This window comes from Anabrus simplex, chromosome 2 (genome assembly GCF_040414725.1).
Source record: "Anabrus simplex isolate iqAnaSimp1 chromosome 2, ASM4041472v1, whole genome shotgun sequence".
In the NCBI taxonomy this organism is placed as follows: domain Eukaryota; kingdom Metazoa; phylum Arthropoda; class Insecta; order Orthoptera; family Tettigoniidae; genus Anabrus; species Anabrus simplex.
In genome coordinates this window covers 1,224,601,460-1,224,621,260 of record NC_090266.1, presented here as the reverse complement: position 1 = coordinate 1,224,621,260, position 19,801 = coordinate 1,224,601,460, and the positions used below count along the sequence as shown (strand labels likewise).

The window sequence follows — 19,801 nt, the reverse complement described above, 5'->3', positions numbered from 1 at the left end:
CGAGCGCCGCGACGACGCGACCCCAGTTGGAAAGCTGTACTCTACGAAGTACACGCAGACCAACAAGGCCGCCAACCAGGATCGTCGCCCACCTACCAAGGCGAAGTGGTCGCAGACGCAGGCCTACCAGGAGGGGCCTGTAACCCGAGCGCAAACCAGGAGAGCGCCAGTTATGGTGGATGGCAGCACGGCAGTGGACAAGGACGCCCCTTGGCGTGCTGAGGCCGCCATCCAGGCCCTGCCAGCCAGCATGTCGTTCGAGATGCAGACCTCGATGTGCGCCCCACAGGACAGGGAACGCAGTCGAGTGTTAGCACCGACCGACGCCGCCGCCGCCACCCAGGAGGAAGAAGCAGATGGCAACACAGCGGAACCACCAGTCACCCCGGGGTCACCAGGTCGGGAGGAGGGCCACCAGGACGAGGCCTCCCCCCCAGCCGAGAAGCAGCCCGGGGGAAGAAGAAGACGACGCCGCACCAGGAACCAGAAGGCGACGCTGGCTCATCAGGAGAGGACCGCCCAGCCGCAACCCAAGACTGCTCCCAGGACAGCAGTCAACCGAGGAGCCAATCAGGAGAGGACCTCAGCGGGTAGCGGCAGTCAGGTGAGAGTACAACGTCCCCCTCAGCAGCTCTTGCAGTGTTTCCGCTGTCTGAGGTGGGGCCACCGCCAAGTTAGCTGTGGACTCCAAGTGAAGTGCAACCGCTGTGGTGGTGATCACCACTACACGGCCTGCGCAACACTTAAGGAGGCGCCGGTGTGCGCCAATTGCGCGGGGGGCCACCCGGCCTCCCACCGCAGTTGCCCAGTCTACAGGGCCATGGCGCGGGCAGAGAGGAAGGAGGCCCGGCGCCATGACCCACCCCATTCCAGGAGGCCCCCGCCTCGGCGGGCTTGGCCTCATTCTCCGGGATCGGAGACTGGGTACGAGGTACCCCAAGGAGGTGGAGCCGTGCGACAGGCCCTAGTGGTACTTGACGCATGGCTCCGCAGCCGGCAAGGACCGCGCTAGTCCCAGCAGTGCCCAGACGGACTGATCCCCAGGCGATGGAATGGCGAGGAATGGGTTTATGTTTTGTGCATGTTACCTGTTCCTAACTAACACAACCTCTGGTCTTTTTCCAGCCCACATCCTTGCATGTGCTATCAAAAGATGTCAGGTTTTACATGTAGGCTCTTTCTTCTTTCTGCCTATGTGGTTTTTCCCTGACCCTTCAATACCATACCTTAACACTATCCAACCAATACAAACTTTGCCGTGGTAGCGAGTCTGACTCGGAAACCGGCAGATACTCCTTGTATCACTTCCCACTCCTCCCTGCTATCTCTTTCTTCTTCTTAGAAATAATAGCATGTCGGAGGCCATGTAGATTGAGTCGTTGGTCACGCGGGGGGAGCGGGCTTCGGGGGCCCCCCGAAAAAAAAAAAAGGGGGCCGGCTGGTGGGTTCCTAGACATGGCAATGAACACATCTCTCCTCTAAAAGGAATTCCAAATAAGATTTACATTATTTTCACTTCCCTATAATGTTATAAACGTTGGGCTGCGGGATGTAAAGTATTACCTTGATTTCTTGAGAAATGTATGATCCAAAATTAGAAAAAATGAACAGTCGTCTAAGAAACAAAAAATGATGACCTATTTTTTCGTTAGATACGAATGTTGGCATAATCCACATGGCATTTTGTAATTTTTCTTTAGTGTGTCTTACAATACAATGTGAAGTGTTATAATTATTTTCTGCTTGCTCATAAAATACATTTGATTATTTTAACCTATGGATTTGTTTTTACCAGGCTTAAAAATGACTGTGGATAATTCGCGGTTTTCGATAATTCGCGGAAGTGCGTGCATTAATTACCGCAAATTATAAGGAGTGCACTGTACTTTGTCTAACTTGAATAAACCAGAAGCTTATATATAAAAATAAATTATTCAAATACTCTTCTCTCTGTAGTTCCTAGCATAGACCGTTCACGTCCTGGCGTCGACCCTTGCTCTCTGCTGCAGTTTAAGTACAGGTGTTCTGGTTACAATATATATACACACACAATTCTATTCAACCATGAATGCCCACACACTCTATTTGCTGTCTAATTACACAGCACACTGGACTCCAGAAACAGTCCAGTAATTGACACAAACACAGCCCACATACTCACTCGACATTCCTTACACACAGCACAGTGGACTCCAGGGACAGTCCAGCTACTAGCTGGACATTTCTTACACGCAGCACACTGGACGTTCAATTCATTCAAGCATACTGCTTAAGGCTTCTCGTTTCAATGCGTGTGAGTTGGCAAGTAAACTTATTCAATCACCTGTCACTTTTGGTGCCCGTTGTGAAATTCATTGTGAATGAAGAAGCTCTACTCTATTTATAGTGTACGGTATTTGCAATAATGCATTAAGTGTACCTCACAGTAACTTTCCCACAGGAGGAGTTTTCGGTGTTGTTAGAAGAAATGAGACAGAATTCAGGCCTGCAGTAAACTGCGAAGAATTTTTGTCACTGTACTAACTGATGATTTGAAAATTTTGTGTAATATGATATACTTAGAACACTGCTGTCGACAAGGGCAATGTATGTGCCATTTTCGAGAGGAGAAGAGCATGCTTTCGATTTGACTCTTAACTTTTTTTGTTGGGGGGGGGGGGGATTTTTGATTGCCCGCTTCAAGATTGGCACCTCTGCACAAGTATATAATTTCTTCCTCTAGTATTATGCTGATGTATCTCCTTCCTTAATCGGTAATTAAGGGTTTTCTTGATGTCCATTATGTTTATTGGTAACGTATATTGAGGCAAGAATCATTATTCTAATTTCCTAGAAAATAGTCCTCCAAAATTCTCTATATGCACCTGATTGTTTTATTTTGCCATATAAAAACATCCTGAGCCCATGTGGAATTGCAGCACATTTTTTGTTCAATATTATAGATGTGAATGAAAGAAAGCATAGTAAGTAAATATTACTTGAGGTTTGCTAACACCATTTCTTCAGTTTTTGGTATAAAAATATCACTTGGGACAATTTCTTATGCAGTTGTGTGTGAACATTCCAGCTCAATTTTGAGTATAAATGCAATCCTGATATTTTCATTGCGTGTATTAAGAAATCTTTCTTTCTTTCTTTCTTCAGTTGAAGCCGAAAATATCATGCAGTATGAAGCAGATGTCCTAGAATTGCCATGTGGATTACCCACAGCCTCCACTATTGATCAGGCTCGTCTTGATAATGATGAAAAGAAGAAGCTCCACCCATCAGTCCCACCCCTTTAAAAGAATTTCTTCTTCTTCTTGTTGAAATGTTACTGTTTGTAATTGTATGTACTGACTTCAACTTTTTTTAACAGTATTGTTAATGTATGTGACAAGAATTTTTAAGATACATATTACAGAAGTGTACTTTTAGCTCTCTCAGTTCCTTGGGTGGATGTATACTTCTTAGATGATAAATATGTAGAGGAATACAGTATTACAGAAAATAGGATTACTCTGCACCTCGTGCCTGTGGCATATGTTAGTTCTGGCTGCTGCCAGTTTTGATTTCTGGTTATTTTAAGTGATTTTTTCAGACATTATTCACGGTCATAATATGTATTTTTATTTCTGATTACTTGGTATGTTTCTTTTATGACCATGTTGGATAGTAGTGTTAAATATCAACATAAGACTGATCATTATATTATTTATTTTTACAAGTTGCTTTATGTCGCACCAGCACAAATAGGTCTTACGGCGAGGGTTAGGAGTGAGAAGGAAGCAGCTGTGGCCGTAATTGAGTTACAGCCTGGTGTGGAAATGGGAAACCTTGGAAAACCATATTCATTGCTGCTGATGGTGGGGTTTGAACCCATCATCTCGCAAGTGCAAGTTCGATGCTGCACACCCCTAACTGCAAAGCCAACTCACTCGGTATTTTATTTTCTGGATAGATTGACAGCAGCTGACGACTTTAAAAAAATTTCTTTGTGTCTTCAGCTGAGTGCCATTCTTGTAAGCAGAAACCTGTTCCTCAAAGAGGTGTTTTCACCTGAAGAGAGTGAGGGATAAGTTGAGGAGTTTGCAGTCGTTGGTTAGCAATTCTTACCATCACCCAGAGCTCCCCAGTCTGCCGTGTGCCCTATCATCAGAGTAGGCGTATGCAACATATGTGTATCTACCCAGTAAGTCTGCATTTGCATTTTTTTAAACATCTCTGACCTGCCACTAAACTGTTGAGAAATTTTCACCATCACAAGTGTTGGCCGGCAGGATAGGAGACGTGGTAGTATACAATTTCTAATATGTAGATTGTACGTTGATTCAATTCCAGAACTTTTGCAGTGTTCATATTGCCCCCTATTTACCCGGTCTAACTCGGCAAGCGTACGAGAGATCCAGGGTGGACAGTTAGTTTGCTAGCTGTCCCAATCTTAGAGGCACTTAAAAGACAAGGGTTGACGAGAATACAGAAGAAATAATTTAAAAACAGGCTTGACATTTATTTTAAGACAAGCACATAATAAAATTGAACAAAAGTATTTCTTGCCGAACGTTGTCTTACAAACTCAAGAATTTTTACAATTGTTGAATAACAATAACAATAAATCAGAAAAAAATAGCATTCTCTTTTGGCTATGCAGAATGAAAATAAATGTATGAGCTCCGTCCTAATAACATCTATAAATAATCTGTGATATCTTAAAGCATCATATCAGTTGCATTACCTTGAACAAGGACTAAAAAATATCAACTGTCCACTTAACGCGCATGGTGGATGACCGTGTTCTCCTACATTTAATCTGTACAATACTTTACAGAAAAATACTCGACTCTATCTCAGATAAGGATAGTCTCTCATTAACATAAGTTATGAATGTTAACTAGAAAATTGTAATCGTAAATAGTCTTTGAAAATAATCATGTGAATATTTCGAGCTGATTACTGCATTACAAAAACTTTATAAACGGTATTTAGTTACATTTAACATGGCAATATTTTCTTATTTTTAAAATTTCCTTTCCTTTTACTTGCTTATTCAGAAAATTTATCGATCTTATTCAAATCGCACAAAATCAAGTTAGCACTGGATTAAATCTATCACTAATCTCGGCCTTGAGAATTAAACAACCCTCCACAATAAATGAACAGAAGCACAGACAATGCTGGACCGTGCTGAACACATGGTCAGATTAAGAACCACATTTCAAATAAATAGCACTGAAAAACATTTCTAACTACAATCACATTTGCGACAGGTTTTGTAGAGAAAGAAAGGAGAAAAATGTGTTACATTTGGACATGTAACTACGGCTAAATTGTAAAGGTTTATCATTATTGTTAGGTGATATTCTAAAATGTAAAGTTTTATTATTGTTTCGTGATATTCTGGAACTTTGTGATAACGTTGTGACTTGGACTTTCGGAACAGGGGGTGTCTGCCTTTGTCGATTCTAGAAGCATGTTCATAGTTTCGTAAGATGGAAAGTTCTCGATAAATATTTCGGTAGGAGAAAATAACAGGGGTTTTGATAGGTGGATCTGGGCGGCGAAGATCAGCTTCTGTGGCCTGATTGGTTACCTGGTGATCAGACCGGGGCCAGCCTCGACCTTCTTAAGGGAGCGAGGCAAGATTTCATGGTCTTTTTGGTTCTCGTCAGTCTTGAATAAGGTGGATATAAGAACAAGAAATTGTAACTATTATTAGTCAGTCTAGCGAGTAGACACACTTCGGAGATTTGGATAAGCGCTGTTGGTTTTATTTTCATTTTAATTTATATTTACTGTTTGCTTTTCTTTTCATATAGGACTTTACCCCTACCATACTGATTCGCCACTCAGTTATTAAGATGCCTTAGCTATTTCAGCTGGGCCCCACTGTTGATTTTGGAGGCAATTCCCATTTTCTTTGCTTTGGTAACTGTGTAATTAATGGGTAAATTTCATTTCCCTCGGGGTTGCCTCCCGTAACTTTGCATCACTTGATGTATGCTAGCTTCTCCTCTATCCCACACCAGAAGTGTTTTTGGTTGGAAGTTAGTTCAGATAGCCCCTGTATCAAGTTTTCGTATTTCTGCTCTCCCGCTTGTTTCCATTATGTAAATTTTAATATCATGTGGTTCCAATTACCTTTAATCATTGTATTTCTGAAGGTAGTGTTCTGTAAGGTATCTTTGGTTAGCCTCTTCGACTAAAGGGAATAGCCCTTGGTAAATTGCTCCTGAATTCGTATGTTTTGGCCTATGTTAACATGAATTTTGCATTGATGAATTTGTTTGTAATGTTTTTTGGAAAAAATATTAACAGATCAAGGATCACCGTTGATTTTTCTTAAAATCCGAAAATACATATCCCCATGGCGCTGGTAGGGTTCCCACACCTGCTCCACATCCTTCCTTATAGTCGTCTTGTTGCCCAACCTGATGTTCATTGGTTTAATTTTTTGATGCAGTCTATCTAGTGATTTGGCCTGTCTTAAAAATGTCCAGATCTCATGTAATTTAAGAGTTTTTTATTATTATTATTATTATTATTAATATTATTATTATTATTATTATTATTATTATTATTATTATTATTATTATTATCATCTGTTGTGTAACTGGACCCTCAGTTACAACATTCATTCCATGCACACACAGGATACTCTAATTTTATTTACAATATTTATCTCCGAATCTTAGGGTAATTACGGGAAAGAAGCTTGAATAGCAGTGACTTATTACCTTCTATTAAACTCTATACACTCAACATATGACACGACTTATGATTGAACAAGAATCCTCACTTAATTAAACATTGCTCTAATGTTACAACGGCAATATATTCAAAATCAATCTTATTATTCAGAAGACTGGGTAGAAACAATAAGTATAAACATCACTTGGGTTAACATTGACTATACCCTAACACGTGGTCACTGAGTGTCCATGAATTATTATTATTTTTTAAATGTGGAAATACATTTCAACACGTGCTCCACTTTTATAAGAATGCATTGTAACCCTTCATACATACATACATACATAACCACTATAGACTGTCATGCCTTTCAGCGTTCAGTCTGCAAGCCTCTGTGAATTTGCTAAACGTCGCCATAATCCTCGATTTGCAACTAGTGTTGTGGCCTCATTTAGTTCTATACCTCTTATCTTAAATCGATAAAAACCGAGTCTAACCATCGTCGTCTTGGTCAACCTCTACTTCTCTTACCCTCCATAACAGAGTCCATTATTCTCCTAGGTAAACTATCCTCCTCCATTCGCCTCACATGACCCCACCACCAAAGCCGGTTTATGCATACAGCTTCATCCATCGAGTTCATTCCTAAATTAGCCTTTATCTCCTCATTCCGAGTACCCCCTGCCATTGTTCCCACCTGATTGTACCAGCAATCATTCTTGCTACTTTCATGTCTGTTACTTCTAACTTATGAATAAGATATCCTGAGTCCACCCAGCTTTCGCTCCCGTAAAGCAAAGTTGGTCTGAAAACAGACCGATGTAAAGATAGTTTTGTCTGGGAGCTGACTTCCTTCTTACAGAATACTGTTGATCGCAGCTGCGAGCTCACTGCATTAGCTTTACTACACCTTGATTCAATCTCACTTACTATATTACCATCCTGGGAGAACACACAACCTAAATACTTGAAATTATTGACCTGTTCTAGCTTTGTATCACCAATCTGACATTCAATTCTGTTGAATTTCTTACCTACTGACATCAGTTTAGTCTTCAAAAGGCTAATTTTCATACCATACTCATTGCACCTATTTTCTAGTTCCAAGATATTAGACTGCAGGCTTTCGGCCCAGTCTGCCATTAAGACCAAGTTGTCAGCATAAGCCAAACTGCTTACTACGTTTCCACCTAACTGAATCCCTCCCTGCCATTTCATACCTTTCAGTAGATGATCCATGTAAACTATGAACAGCAAAGGTGAAAGATTACAGCCTTGTCTAACCCCTGTAAGTACCCTGAACCAAGAACTCATTCTACCATCAATTCTCACTGAAGCCCAGTTGTCAACATAAATGCCTTTGATTGCTTTTAATAATCTGCCTTTAATTCCATAGTCCCCCAGTATGGCGAACATCTTTTCCCTCGGTACCCTGTCATATGCTTTCTCTAGATCTACGAAACATAAACACAACTGCCTATTCCTCTCGTAGCATTTTTCAATTACCTGGCGCATACTGAAAATCTGATCCTGACAGCCTCTCTGTGGTCTGAAACCACACTGGTTTTCATCCAACTTCCTCTCAATGACTGATCGCACCCTCCCTTCCAAGATGCCAGTGAATACTTTGCCTGGTATACTAATCAATGAGATACCTCGATAGTTGTTGCAATCCTTCCTGTTCCCTTGCTTATAGATAGGTGCAATTACTGCTTTTGTCCAATCTGAAGCTACCTTACCAACACTCCACGCTAATTTTACTACTCTATGAAGCCATTTCATCCCTGCCTTCCCACTATACTTCACCATTTCAGGTCTAATTTCATCTATTCCTGCTGCTTTATGATTTATGACACACATGCTTCCAAAATTCATATAATTCATATAATTGCCTGCAGGCTTACCATTTTCCAGGTGTATACAACTATAGTTGAGCACAACTTCACATATTCCACACGAACAACTCTAACATTATTACTCACGACCATTATATTTCCGCTCAACCCGATATTAAGTTAATATTATTATTATTATTATTATTATTATTATCATTATTATTATTTTTATTATTATTATTTTTATTATTTTTATTATTATTATTTTTATTATTTTTATTATTATTATTATTATTATTATTATTATTATTATTATTATTATTATTATAAGCATTGATTTTTAAGTCTACCATCGAGATCTGAATTAAATATTTAATAAGATCATGCAATCTGCAATATTGCGTGGCTATGCCATGAATGAATCACAACCTAAAGTTGAAGAACTGGTGTTGTAGTGATCCTGGATTTGTAGTCCTCTTCTCTGCACAAAGTTAGTATGAGCTGAAAATGACAACGAAAATTACAAACTCTCCATGGCAGACCAGAATAAATTATGCAAGTGCACACGAAACTTAGCTCTCGTTGAAGTTCTTGAACTATAAGGGGAGGTTTAGGCAGAAACGCAGGGTTTAAATATCTTTGCATTTGGAGGCGTGGCTGTTGGAAAAATTACTATTGGCATTTGTACTACGTAATTGCTCTCGTAATTGGTTCACTACTTTCTAGAATGTTTCACTTGGCACAAACTCCGTAGACAAGTTTAGCCTTGAGCTGGCCAGCATATCACGTGATCTCCCACACTTCCTCCTGAGGAGGGTGAAAATAAAAGTAGAACGAAAAACTTCAGCCTTCCGCACACCTGGCTGAATGAGATAAGAGACTGTCGCCAATAATAACTTGAAAGTAACACGTCTCGTACGAATGACACTGGCTATTAACAGACACCTAATTATTTACACAGAGAGCACAATTCTGACAGGGACATCATGGAGTGAGGGCATACGACGTTAAGTTTGGAGCAGACTCCTTGATGTTATTTTTCAGAAGTAGGCTATATGGAAACGCCCTCTCCCATCATCATGATCATGATCATCATCATCAACCCAGGTCATCCGTGGGTGTCGAATAGAAAGACCAGCACCAGGCGAGCCAATCATATCCACTTGCACTCCCGGCACTAGAAGTCTTATGATAAATATTTATCAAAATTCATCATTCATGTATGATAGTTATTCTTAAAACTAATGCTTATAATATTTGGAGAACCCTGTGTTATAAGATGAATCTGGTTTATTGAAAACTTCAGAGTCTCATTTGTTTGCAATTGTTCATGAAATGAGTGAACATAACAGAGAATTGAAGTTTAAATGACTTTTAATAATACAGTACTAATCTGATTTCTTAAATCCCTAATCGTGTGGGTATAACGAAGATCTGGCTCCCTGGCCGAATGGTCAGCGTAATGGTCTGTTGAGAGGGCCCTGGGTTTGATTCCCAGCCAGGCCAGGGATTTTAACTTTGGTTAATTCCTCTAGCTCGGGGGCACACTACCAACCACCACATTCTTCCACATAGGGCATCTTTCCGTAACTGGGAAATGCCCAGGAAGAATGAAAAAGAAATACTGCTCAATTGCAGTTCGTGTAAAGTTGTAGGTCATTTTTTAAATTCAACTTCACCACCTCGTTTACTTAATTTCGTTTATTTTAAAGTTACCATTCTATGGCAGGGTCCGAGCGAGTTGGCCGTGCGGTTAGGGATGCGCAGCTGTCATCTAGTGAGATAGTGGGTTCAAGCCCCACTGTTGGCAGCCTTGAAGGTGGTTTTCCGTGGTTTCCCATTTTCACGCCAGACAAATGCTGGGGCTGTACCTTAATTAAGGCCACGGCTGCTTCCTTCCCATTCCTAGCCCTTTCCTATCCCATCGTCGCCATAAGACCTATCTGTGTCGGTACGACGCAAAAGCAAATAGCAAAAAGAAATATAGCGTATGGCAGGGATATTATACCACACGTGTTCTGATAATTTGGCGGTTGCTCAAAACATATCTGTTATGTAATAAAATATTTGTGGTTAAAAAGAAATGTAAACATTAAAGGAATGTTTCATAAATTCATAGCTGTCAGTATTATAAGAAGTCTTCACATAACAGGATAATTATTAATAAAATATATTAATAAAATATTATAAATATTAATTAATAAATAATAATAAAATAAATCAGTTTTAAATACTCTAATCTCAAAATTGATATCTTCCCCTTAATTAAAACTTAGGAAGAGTGCGTCTCTGTGTGGGGAGGAAGGGGGGCTGTCCAAGGAGCAGTTCTCAAAGCATTAAGTGACAAATTTAACACCTTAGTGATAAAAATCTTAGGAGTAACTATATTAATTTAACCAAGATCCATGGCTCAAATCTTGGTGTGAAGGTATCATAGAAAAGACTGAAGAAAGGGAAAAATAAGATGATAACGACTACAATACCTATTAATTGACAAGTCCCTAAGCCTCTAGTATGAAAACAACAGGTGAGGTAAACGAAAGCAAGCTAAATGCCTACAATATCATGCAGGAAATTGTTCACAATAGAGGCAAATACGAATTTCAACTTCATAACTGAACTAAATCTGTAAACTCTAATAAGAATGCATATTCCAGCAATAATGCATAAATAGAAATTCAAATCTACATGTACCCAGTTTTTAATATTTGAAATGAACATGAGGAAGAGATGCAGAATAACTAATGCTAGGGTTTGTACTAACAAAACCTTAAAGATTGCCTTGCAGTCTCTAAGAATGAATACAGTATTTCATAGTTATATGTCGCACCGTATGCCGTTGATGGGACAGGAGAGGGCTAGGAATGGGAAGGAAGTGAAACCACAGCTATGTGACCCAACCTCTTCTGGTTGTGTACCTGAAATCTGAAAACAAACTGTTGGATCAATTATTGATGGAAATAATGTCTAATATTTTGTTATTAAAAAACTTGATTTATGATATGGACACAGTCTTTGAGAAGGAGTACAAGATGAAAACAAACAAATAAATAAATGTAAAACAAAAATAATGGAGTGCAGTCAAAGTCATGTGATATGGGGTAGATGAGGGTCCTAAAGGAAGTAAATGAATATTGTTACTTGGGTAGTGGTGTAAAGATGACATAAGTAAGGATCACATAAATTGCAAACTAGCACAAACAAGGAAGACCTTTGTTAAGAAAGGAAATCTGGTCACTTTGAACATTGATATAGGAATTAGAAAGATGTTTTTGAAGACTTTCGTCTGGAGCATGTCATTGTACGCAAGTGACAGAAATGAAGAGAATAGAAGCTACTGAAATGTGGTGATACAGAAGAATGCTGAAGGTGAGATGGATAGATTGAATCATGAATGAAGAGATACTGAATCAAATTGGTGAGAGGAGAACCATTTGGCTAAATTTAACCAGAAGAAGGGATAGAATGATAGGACACATGTTAAGACACCAAGACTTGTTCAGTTAGTCTGTGAGGGAAGTGTAGGCAGTAAGAATTTTAGGGGTTGACCAAGGCTTGAATATGACAAATAGAGTAGAGTAAATGTAGATTAGCACCGGATAGAATGGCATGGAGGGACTGTTGACCCAGACATCATAATTTGCCCCAACCCAGATATGAAACAAAGTAATTCTAACCTACATAATATGCCGAACCCCAGCAGCACTACTCAACGTAAAATTTGAAAAAGTAATTATCTTGATTTTTACAAACACCAACACAGATTGTTTATTTCACTAACTGGATCACTCACACTCCGAATGTTGCTATTATGCTAAGTAATGACTACTTTGTCACTACTATAAGACAGAGCACCATCAACAGCCAACCATCCACTAGTGCATCCAACAATGGGGTCTGATTACTGAAGCCTCCAAAAACATTGCAAATATTCAAATTGCAAGGAAGAACGGGGATTATGTGCAGTTATAACTTACACTAGCATCATGTCAGCCATTTGATGTGACAACTCCCACTGTTACGTGGCACAAATCTTGACCTTGACATCATCTTATTCTTTTTGCTTTTGTTTTAGTTTAAATACAGTGAAACCTTGGAATGTGAGTAACTTAGTCTACGAGTGTTTTGCAAGACGAGCAAATGAATGGGTGAACGAGGTCTTTGGTCCTGTAGTGAAGAAATACCTTTCAGAAAATAATCTGCCACTCAAAGTCTTGCTGGTTATGGACAATGCTCCTGCTCATCCTCCAGGCGTTGAGGCCTTGAGGACGACTTACTGGAGGAATTCAAGTTCGTTAAGGGTAAGTTCCTTCCTGCCAACACTACTCCAGCCTATGGATCAGCAAGTCATTTCGAACCATACACCAAAGCATTATTTCAGCGATCCTTCGAAGTGACCAAAGGAACAAACCTTGCCCTCCGAGAGTGTGGGATAAATCATCTCCCCATCCTGAACTGCCTGAAGATCATCGATCGAGCCTGGAATGGAGTCACCAAGAGAACTCTCACTTCTGCTTGGGGAAAGCTGTGGCCTGACTGTCCTTGGACGTGACTTTGAGGGGATGGTTGGTGAAAATGAGCCACCATTTGTCAAAGAAATTGTGTCCTTAGGGAAGACTATGAGGCTGGAGGTGAATGACGTAGACATTCGAGAGCTGGTGGAAGGACATAGCCAGGAACTGTCCACCAATGAACTGATGGACTTGCATTGCGAACAACAGGAGGTGGATATGGAGGAGATCTCGGGCGGGGAAAAGGAGGAGGAAAAGTCAATGGAATCTCTTACTTCAACTGAGATTAGGGAGAAGTGCAAAATGTGGGAAACGGTGCAAAATTTTGTAGAAAACACCACCCGAATAAGGCTGAAGTAGTACGAGTGATGAATCAGTTCAATGACAATGCAATGTCACATTTTCATGAAATCCTCAAAAAGAGGCAAAAGCAACAGTCATTGGACAGGTTCCTCATTAAAGTTGCACGGAAAAAAAAGAATTCCAGTGGGCTAACAGATAGCAGTGATTCCGTTAGTGAAATTCGTGCTACACAGTAACTCTTCTTGTCATCTTTCATCTCCCTCACACCAACAATGAATCTATTGTAAAGTAAAATGCATTTTAATTTGTTTCAAGTTATATTTTGTTTCAGAAAAGGTATGCGAATAAATATTTTTGTGTCGTGGACGAATCATCCACGTTTCAATTGTTTCTTATGGGAAAACTTGCTTTGATATACGAGCGCTTTGGATTACAAGCATGTTGCCGGAAGGAATTATGCTCACAGTCCAAGGTTCCACTCTAATCTATGTGATTTGTATGCAATAAGTGCTCCATACTGAGATCTTGTTAACATGTTGAGAGTAGTTTTGTGCTTACTGAGGAGGAACAGTTGTAAGAAGCATAGGGATATAACCATAGATCCAGTTCACTCGAAATATACTCACTGGTTGGCCAGCTGATGACTGTGAAAGGCACTCCATTTAACTTCACACCCATTAGCTTTTGTTTAAGCATGGAAGAATATTCCAAATATAGCATCGACAATTGTACCCAACATGTCAGGTTGTGATGGTCTGAAATATGGATGATGGTCTGTTGAAACACAGAAACAAAATCACGGTTTTTCTGTGAATTGTAAATTTACTCAAAGTAAATTTCAGGAAAGAACCATGGATAAACTATTGTCATAATACTTCATGGGATGTTTGCAACTATTTTGTTGTAGTCTTTTGATTGACAGATGAGAACACCAGAGTTGTAGAGGATTTTTCAAACTAGTTCATGATTACTTTCATCATTTGATCCAGTATCTGTTCCATAGAGCAAGATAGATCTCATGAGTATGACCTCCAGTTGTAAGCATATGTTGTAACTGGAGAATATATCTCTACTCGTACTTATATGTCTAGGCAGTAGTGTATCAAGTTTCCAGATGATTACAACGAAGATCTCATTCCAGAGTTGGGAAAACTGAAGGTCTTTGTGCTCACCAGCTATTAGAATACATTGATTAGTAAGATAAGATTGCCTAATTCCGTGATAGCTTCTTTTAAATGTAACTTTCGAAGATTACTTTTCAGCTTTCATAAAAGTGGGCTATTGTCGTTGAAGTTCACATCGTGGTTCACCTGCCTGAAATATATATGTAGGTTACAGGATGTGTTATTTTTGTGTTACTCAGTTTAATACATAAATGTGTCAGTGTTCTGTAATACCGTGATATGTGCCCGAATCCATGAGGTGTTTCCTTATTCCGTGATACATAAATAACTAAATGTTATATATCAGCTGTACTTATATTCTTTCAAAAGGTGACTCTATAACTGAATTACAGTTTTATGTTACAAACTACATGCAAATTTACACACACACACACATATGTATCAAACTATTGATATATATTATTAGCAAATAGTATTGAAGAAGCTAAATTTCAAGTAGAGGAATTGAAACAATTAGCAGCGAAGGTTGGGTTGGAAATTTCTTTTGAGACAACAGAAATGAAGCCATTTTTTCAAGTTGACACTTCACTTATTATGTTAAATAATACTCAGAAATTAAAGGTTGTATACATACATACATTATCGTTATAGACCGTTATGCCTTTCAGCGTTCAGTCTGTAAGTCTCTGTGAATTTACTAAACGTCGCCACAACTATTTGCAACTAGTGCTGTGGCCTCATTTAGTTCTATACCTCTTATCTTTAGATCGTTAGAAACTGAGTCTAACCATCATCGTCATGGTCTCCCTCTACTTCTCTTACCCTCCATAACAGAGTCCATTATTCTCCTAGGTAACCTATCCTCCTCCATTCGCCTCACATGACCCCACCACCAAAGCCGGTTTATCCATACAGCTTCATCCATCAAGTTCATTCCTAAATTAGAATTTATCTCTTCATTCTGAGTAGCCTCCTGCCATTGTTCCCACCTGTTTGTACCAGCGATCATTCTCGCTACTTTCATGTCCTATGAATCAGATATCCTGAGCAAAGTTGGTCTGTAAACAGACCATTGTAAAGATAGTTTCGTCTGGGAGCTGTCTTCCTTCTTACAGAATACTGCTGATCGCAACTGCGAGCTCACTGCATTAGCTTTACTACACTTTGATTCAGTCTCACTTACTATATTACCATCCTGGGAGAACACACAAACCTAAATACTTGAAATTATCTACCTGTTCTAGCTTTGTATCATCAATCTGACATTCATCTCTGTTGAATTTTAGTCTTCAAAAGGCTAATTTTCATACCATACTCATTGCACCTATTTTCAAGTTGCAATATCTTAGACTGCAGGCTTTCGGCACAATCTGCCATTAAGACCAAGTCGTCAGCATAGGCCAGACTGCTTACTACATTTCCACCTAACTGAATCCCTCCCTGCCATTTTATACCTTTCAGCAGATGATCCATGTGAACTACGAACAGCAAAGGTGAAAGATTACAGCATTATCTAACCCCTGTAAGTACCCTGAACCAAGAACTCATTCTGCCATCAATTCTCACTGAAGCCCAATTGTCAACATAAATGCCTTTGATTGATTTTAATAATCTACCTTTAATTCCATACTCCTCCAGTATGGCAAACATCTTTTCCCTCAGTACCCTATCATATGCTTTCTCTAGATCTACGAAACGTGAACACAGCTGCCTATTCCTCTCGTAGCATTTTTCAGTTACGTGGCGCATACTGAAAATCTGATCCTCACAGCCCCTCTGTGGTCTGAAACCACACTGGTTTTCATCCAACTTCCTCTCAACGACTGATCGCACCCTACCTTCTATGATGCCAGTGAATGCTCTGCCTGTTATACTAATCAGTGAGATACCTCGATAGTTGTTGCAATCCTTCCTATTCTCTTGCTTATAGATAGGTGCAATTACTGCTTTTGTCCAATCTGAAGGTACGTTACCAATACTCCATGCCATTTAATCCCTGCCTTGCCACTACACTTCACCATTTCAGGTCTAATTTCATCTATTCCTGCTGCTTTATGACAATGGAGTTTATTTACCATCCTTTCCACTTCCTCAAGCGTAATGTCACCATTATCATTTTCCTCCTCCTCATGAGCTTGGCTGTTCGCAACACCACCAGGAAGATTTCCTTTTACGTTGAGAAGATTTTCAAAATAACCCTCCACCTCTCCAGTGATTCCCTGGGATCTATTATGAGTTCACCTGAATTACTCAAAACACTGTTTATTTTCCCTCCCTTCCTAAGAGTCTTTATTACTGTCCAGAAAGGTTTCCCTGCTGCTTGACCTAGCCTTTCCATGTTGTTACCAAGATGTCCCCTGACATTTTTTGGATTCAACAACTACTTGTTTTGCTCTGTTTCTTTCATCTACGTACAAATCCCTGTCCGCCTTGGCCCTTGTTTGGAGCCATTTCTGATAAGCCTTCTTTTTACATTTATGAGCTGCTCTCACTTCATCATTCTACCAAGACGATCGCCTTTTCCCATCTTTACAAACAGTTGTTCCTAGGCATTCCCTTGCTGTTTCTACTACAGCATCCCTGTATGCCACCCATTCTCTTTCTATATCCTGAATCTGCTTACTGTCTACTGTTCAAAACTTCTCACTAATCGTATCCATGTACTTCCGTCTAATTTCCCCGTTCTGGAGATTTTCTACACTTATTCGTTTGCAGACTGATTTCACTTTATCTACTCTAGGCCTAGAGATACTTAGTTCACTACGGATCAGATAATGGTATGTATCATCGAAAAATCCCCAGAAAACTCGTACATTCTTAACAGTTTTCCTGAATTCGAAGTCGGTTAAGATATATTCTATTATGGATCTGGTACCCCTAGCCTCCCATGTGTAACAGTGAATAGCCTTATGCTTGAAGAATGTATTCGTAACTGCTAAACCCATACTAGCACAGAAATCCAGCAAACGCTTCCCATTCCTATTAGCTTCCATATCTTCCCCATATTAACCAGTCACCCTTTCGTATCCTTCAGTTCTATTTCTAAATCTCGCATTGAAATCACCCATTAGCACTATTCTATCCTTGCTGTTGACCCTGACCACGATGTCACTCAGTGCTTCATAAAACTTGTCAACTTCATCCTCATCTGCACCCTCACATGGTGAATACACTGAGATGATTCTCGTCCTAATTCCTCCAATTACCAAATCTACCCAGATCATTTGCTCGTTTACGTGCCTAACAGAAACTATGTTGAGTGCAATGGTATTCCTGATATACAGCCCTACCCCATACTCTCCCCTTCCCTTTCTAACACCCATCAAGTACATTTTATAATCTCCGATCTCTTCCTCGTTATCTCCCCTTACCCTAATATCACTTACTCCTAGCACATCCAGATGCATCCTCTTTGCTGACTCAGCCAGTTCCCGGGCTGAGTGGCTCAGACGGTTGAGGCGCTGGCCTTCTGACCCCAACTTGGCAGGTTCGATCCTGGCTCAGTCCGGTGGTATTTGAAGGTGCTCAAATACGTCAGCCTCGTGTCGGTAGATTTACTGGCACGTAAAAGATCTCCTGGGGGACTAAATTCTGGCACCTCGGCGTCTCCAAAAACCGTAAAAATAGATAGTGGGACGTAAAGCAAATAACATTATTATTATTATTATTATTATTATTTTGACTCAGCCAATTCTACTTTCTTTCTTCCATAAGCCCCATTAATATTGATAGCTCCCCTTCGAATTCCATTTCGTTCGCCAGGTTATTTCCAAGGGGTCCCTCGCCTGTCAAATGGGAGTGGGACTCCGTTACTCCCATAGGTCCGAGGCTTGCTTAAAATGTTCTGAGCTTGGTAAATTCATGAAGCAGTTTGCTACCCTACTTACACATAGTCCAAGTGAGCATCTCTCCTCTAACGGGTTATGGACCACCGGTGAATTGTATAGTCCTAGCCGCCTGAGTACAAGGAGGGCCACGACTCAGAATATGTCCGAGATGCCCACTCCCATTCCATAGCAACTGGTATCCCGACTCTCAGGACCACTTACTAGGCCACTCAGCCGTTGCCCATGGTTCACAAACTAGGACGTGACTACAGTAACCCACACCATGAACCATATAGACAAATTTAAATATCTTGGTGAGATTATAACTTGGAATGCTAACGAAAAAGCATCCACAGATAGTAGAACTCAAAAGGAAACGGTCTCTTTCGATTAATGCTAAACTTCAACATTATTACTCCGTCGTTAAGCCAGAAGAAACATATTCAAGTGAAACATTATTTAAACTGAATACCCAATGAACAACAGACAAACTGCAGAAAGTTGATGGAAGAATTCTTTGGACAACTTTTAATAAAAAACACCAGATTGATGGCCAATGGAGACTTAATTCAGTACTTTACAAGGAAAGTGAATCGATCATTGACTCTGTGCAAAAACGGAGGATAGCATTCTTTGGACACATATACCGCTTACCAAATACTAGACTACTGAAATAACTTTTTGATTTCTTTTGGAATAGTAAAACAAACAAGAAACACATGATTAAAAGAAATACAAATGGATATAGATGAATTGAAAATTACTGAAGATTGAATTGAAAATAGAGAAGAGAAACAGATTCTAAATAACAAGTACACAAGACTATCACCAAAAATATCGCAGCGTAAACAGTATATCTGCAGAACAGGCCACAAGATCATCCAGAATGAAGAAGTTTTGGGAAAGGAAAAAGTTGTCAAGTGAAGCTGAACTTATTTTTTGAAGACTTTGTTGTATAAGCTTTGATTTTGGTACTCAAATGTGGGTGTAAATTGGAAACAAAATAAATTTCAAACTGTTGGTTCCCACATCAAAATATTCACTACCTTTCATTACATTGCCTTGGTGAGTTGACTGTGGCATTTTGAAATGTTTTGAAGCCCTGTATATAGACCAGTGTTCCATTAGAACTTTCTTGGCAGCTTTCCTCAGCCTGCTTTTCATACTTCTTTTCAGAAGTAGGCTTAGCATCTCCTGGTCCAGAGATGTGTGATTTCTTGGTTTTATGTTACTCAGTTTAATATTGACATATACATGTCAATGTTCCGTATTACCGTGACATGCCCTAATTTTGCAGTAACTGAAAATAAAATAAATGTAATATAGAGGGCTGTAGGCCTCCATATAGGAGTTCATCACGTTCCTAGTGTTACCATTTTAATTTTAGGTTATAAAATTTTCACACACCCTTTAGTGGAGTAAATTATTCTTGAAATTCATATTGGCGCTAGGTGAAATTATGTTTACGAAATAACAGATTCCATTCCAATAATTAAAAGTTAATTATGTGTAGGGAGATATACTCTGGCCCT

At 39.7% G+C, this 19,801-nt stretch overlaps 1 protein-coding gene across 2 annotated transcripts in view; it reads left to right on the top strand.

Moving 5' to 3' along the window:
- The window catches only part of LOC136864822 (plasminogen receptor (KT)), a 239,865-nt gene extending 236,133 nt beyond the window's left edge, over positions 1–3,732 (top strand). For both annotated transcript variants that reach the window (XM_067142263.2, XM_067142264.2), the window contains exon 5: positions 3,145–3,732. In XM_067142263.2, coding sequence (XP_066998364.1) covers positions 3,145–3,284 — 140 coding nt within the window. In that variant the 3' untranslated portion in view covers positions 3,285–3,732. The remainder of the gene's footprint in view (positions 1–3,144) is intronic.
- The last annotated feature ends 16,069 nt before the right edge of the window (positions 3,733–19,801 follow it).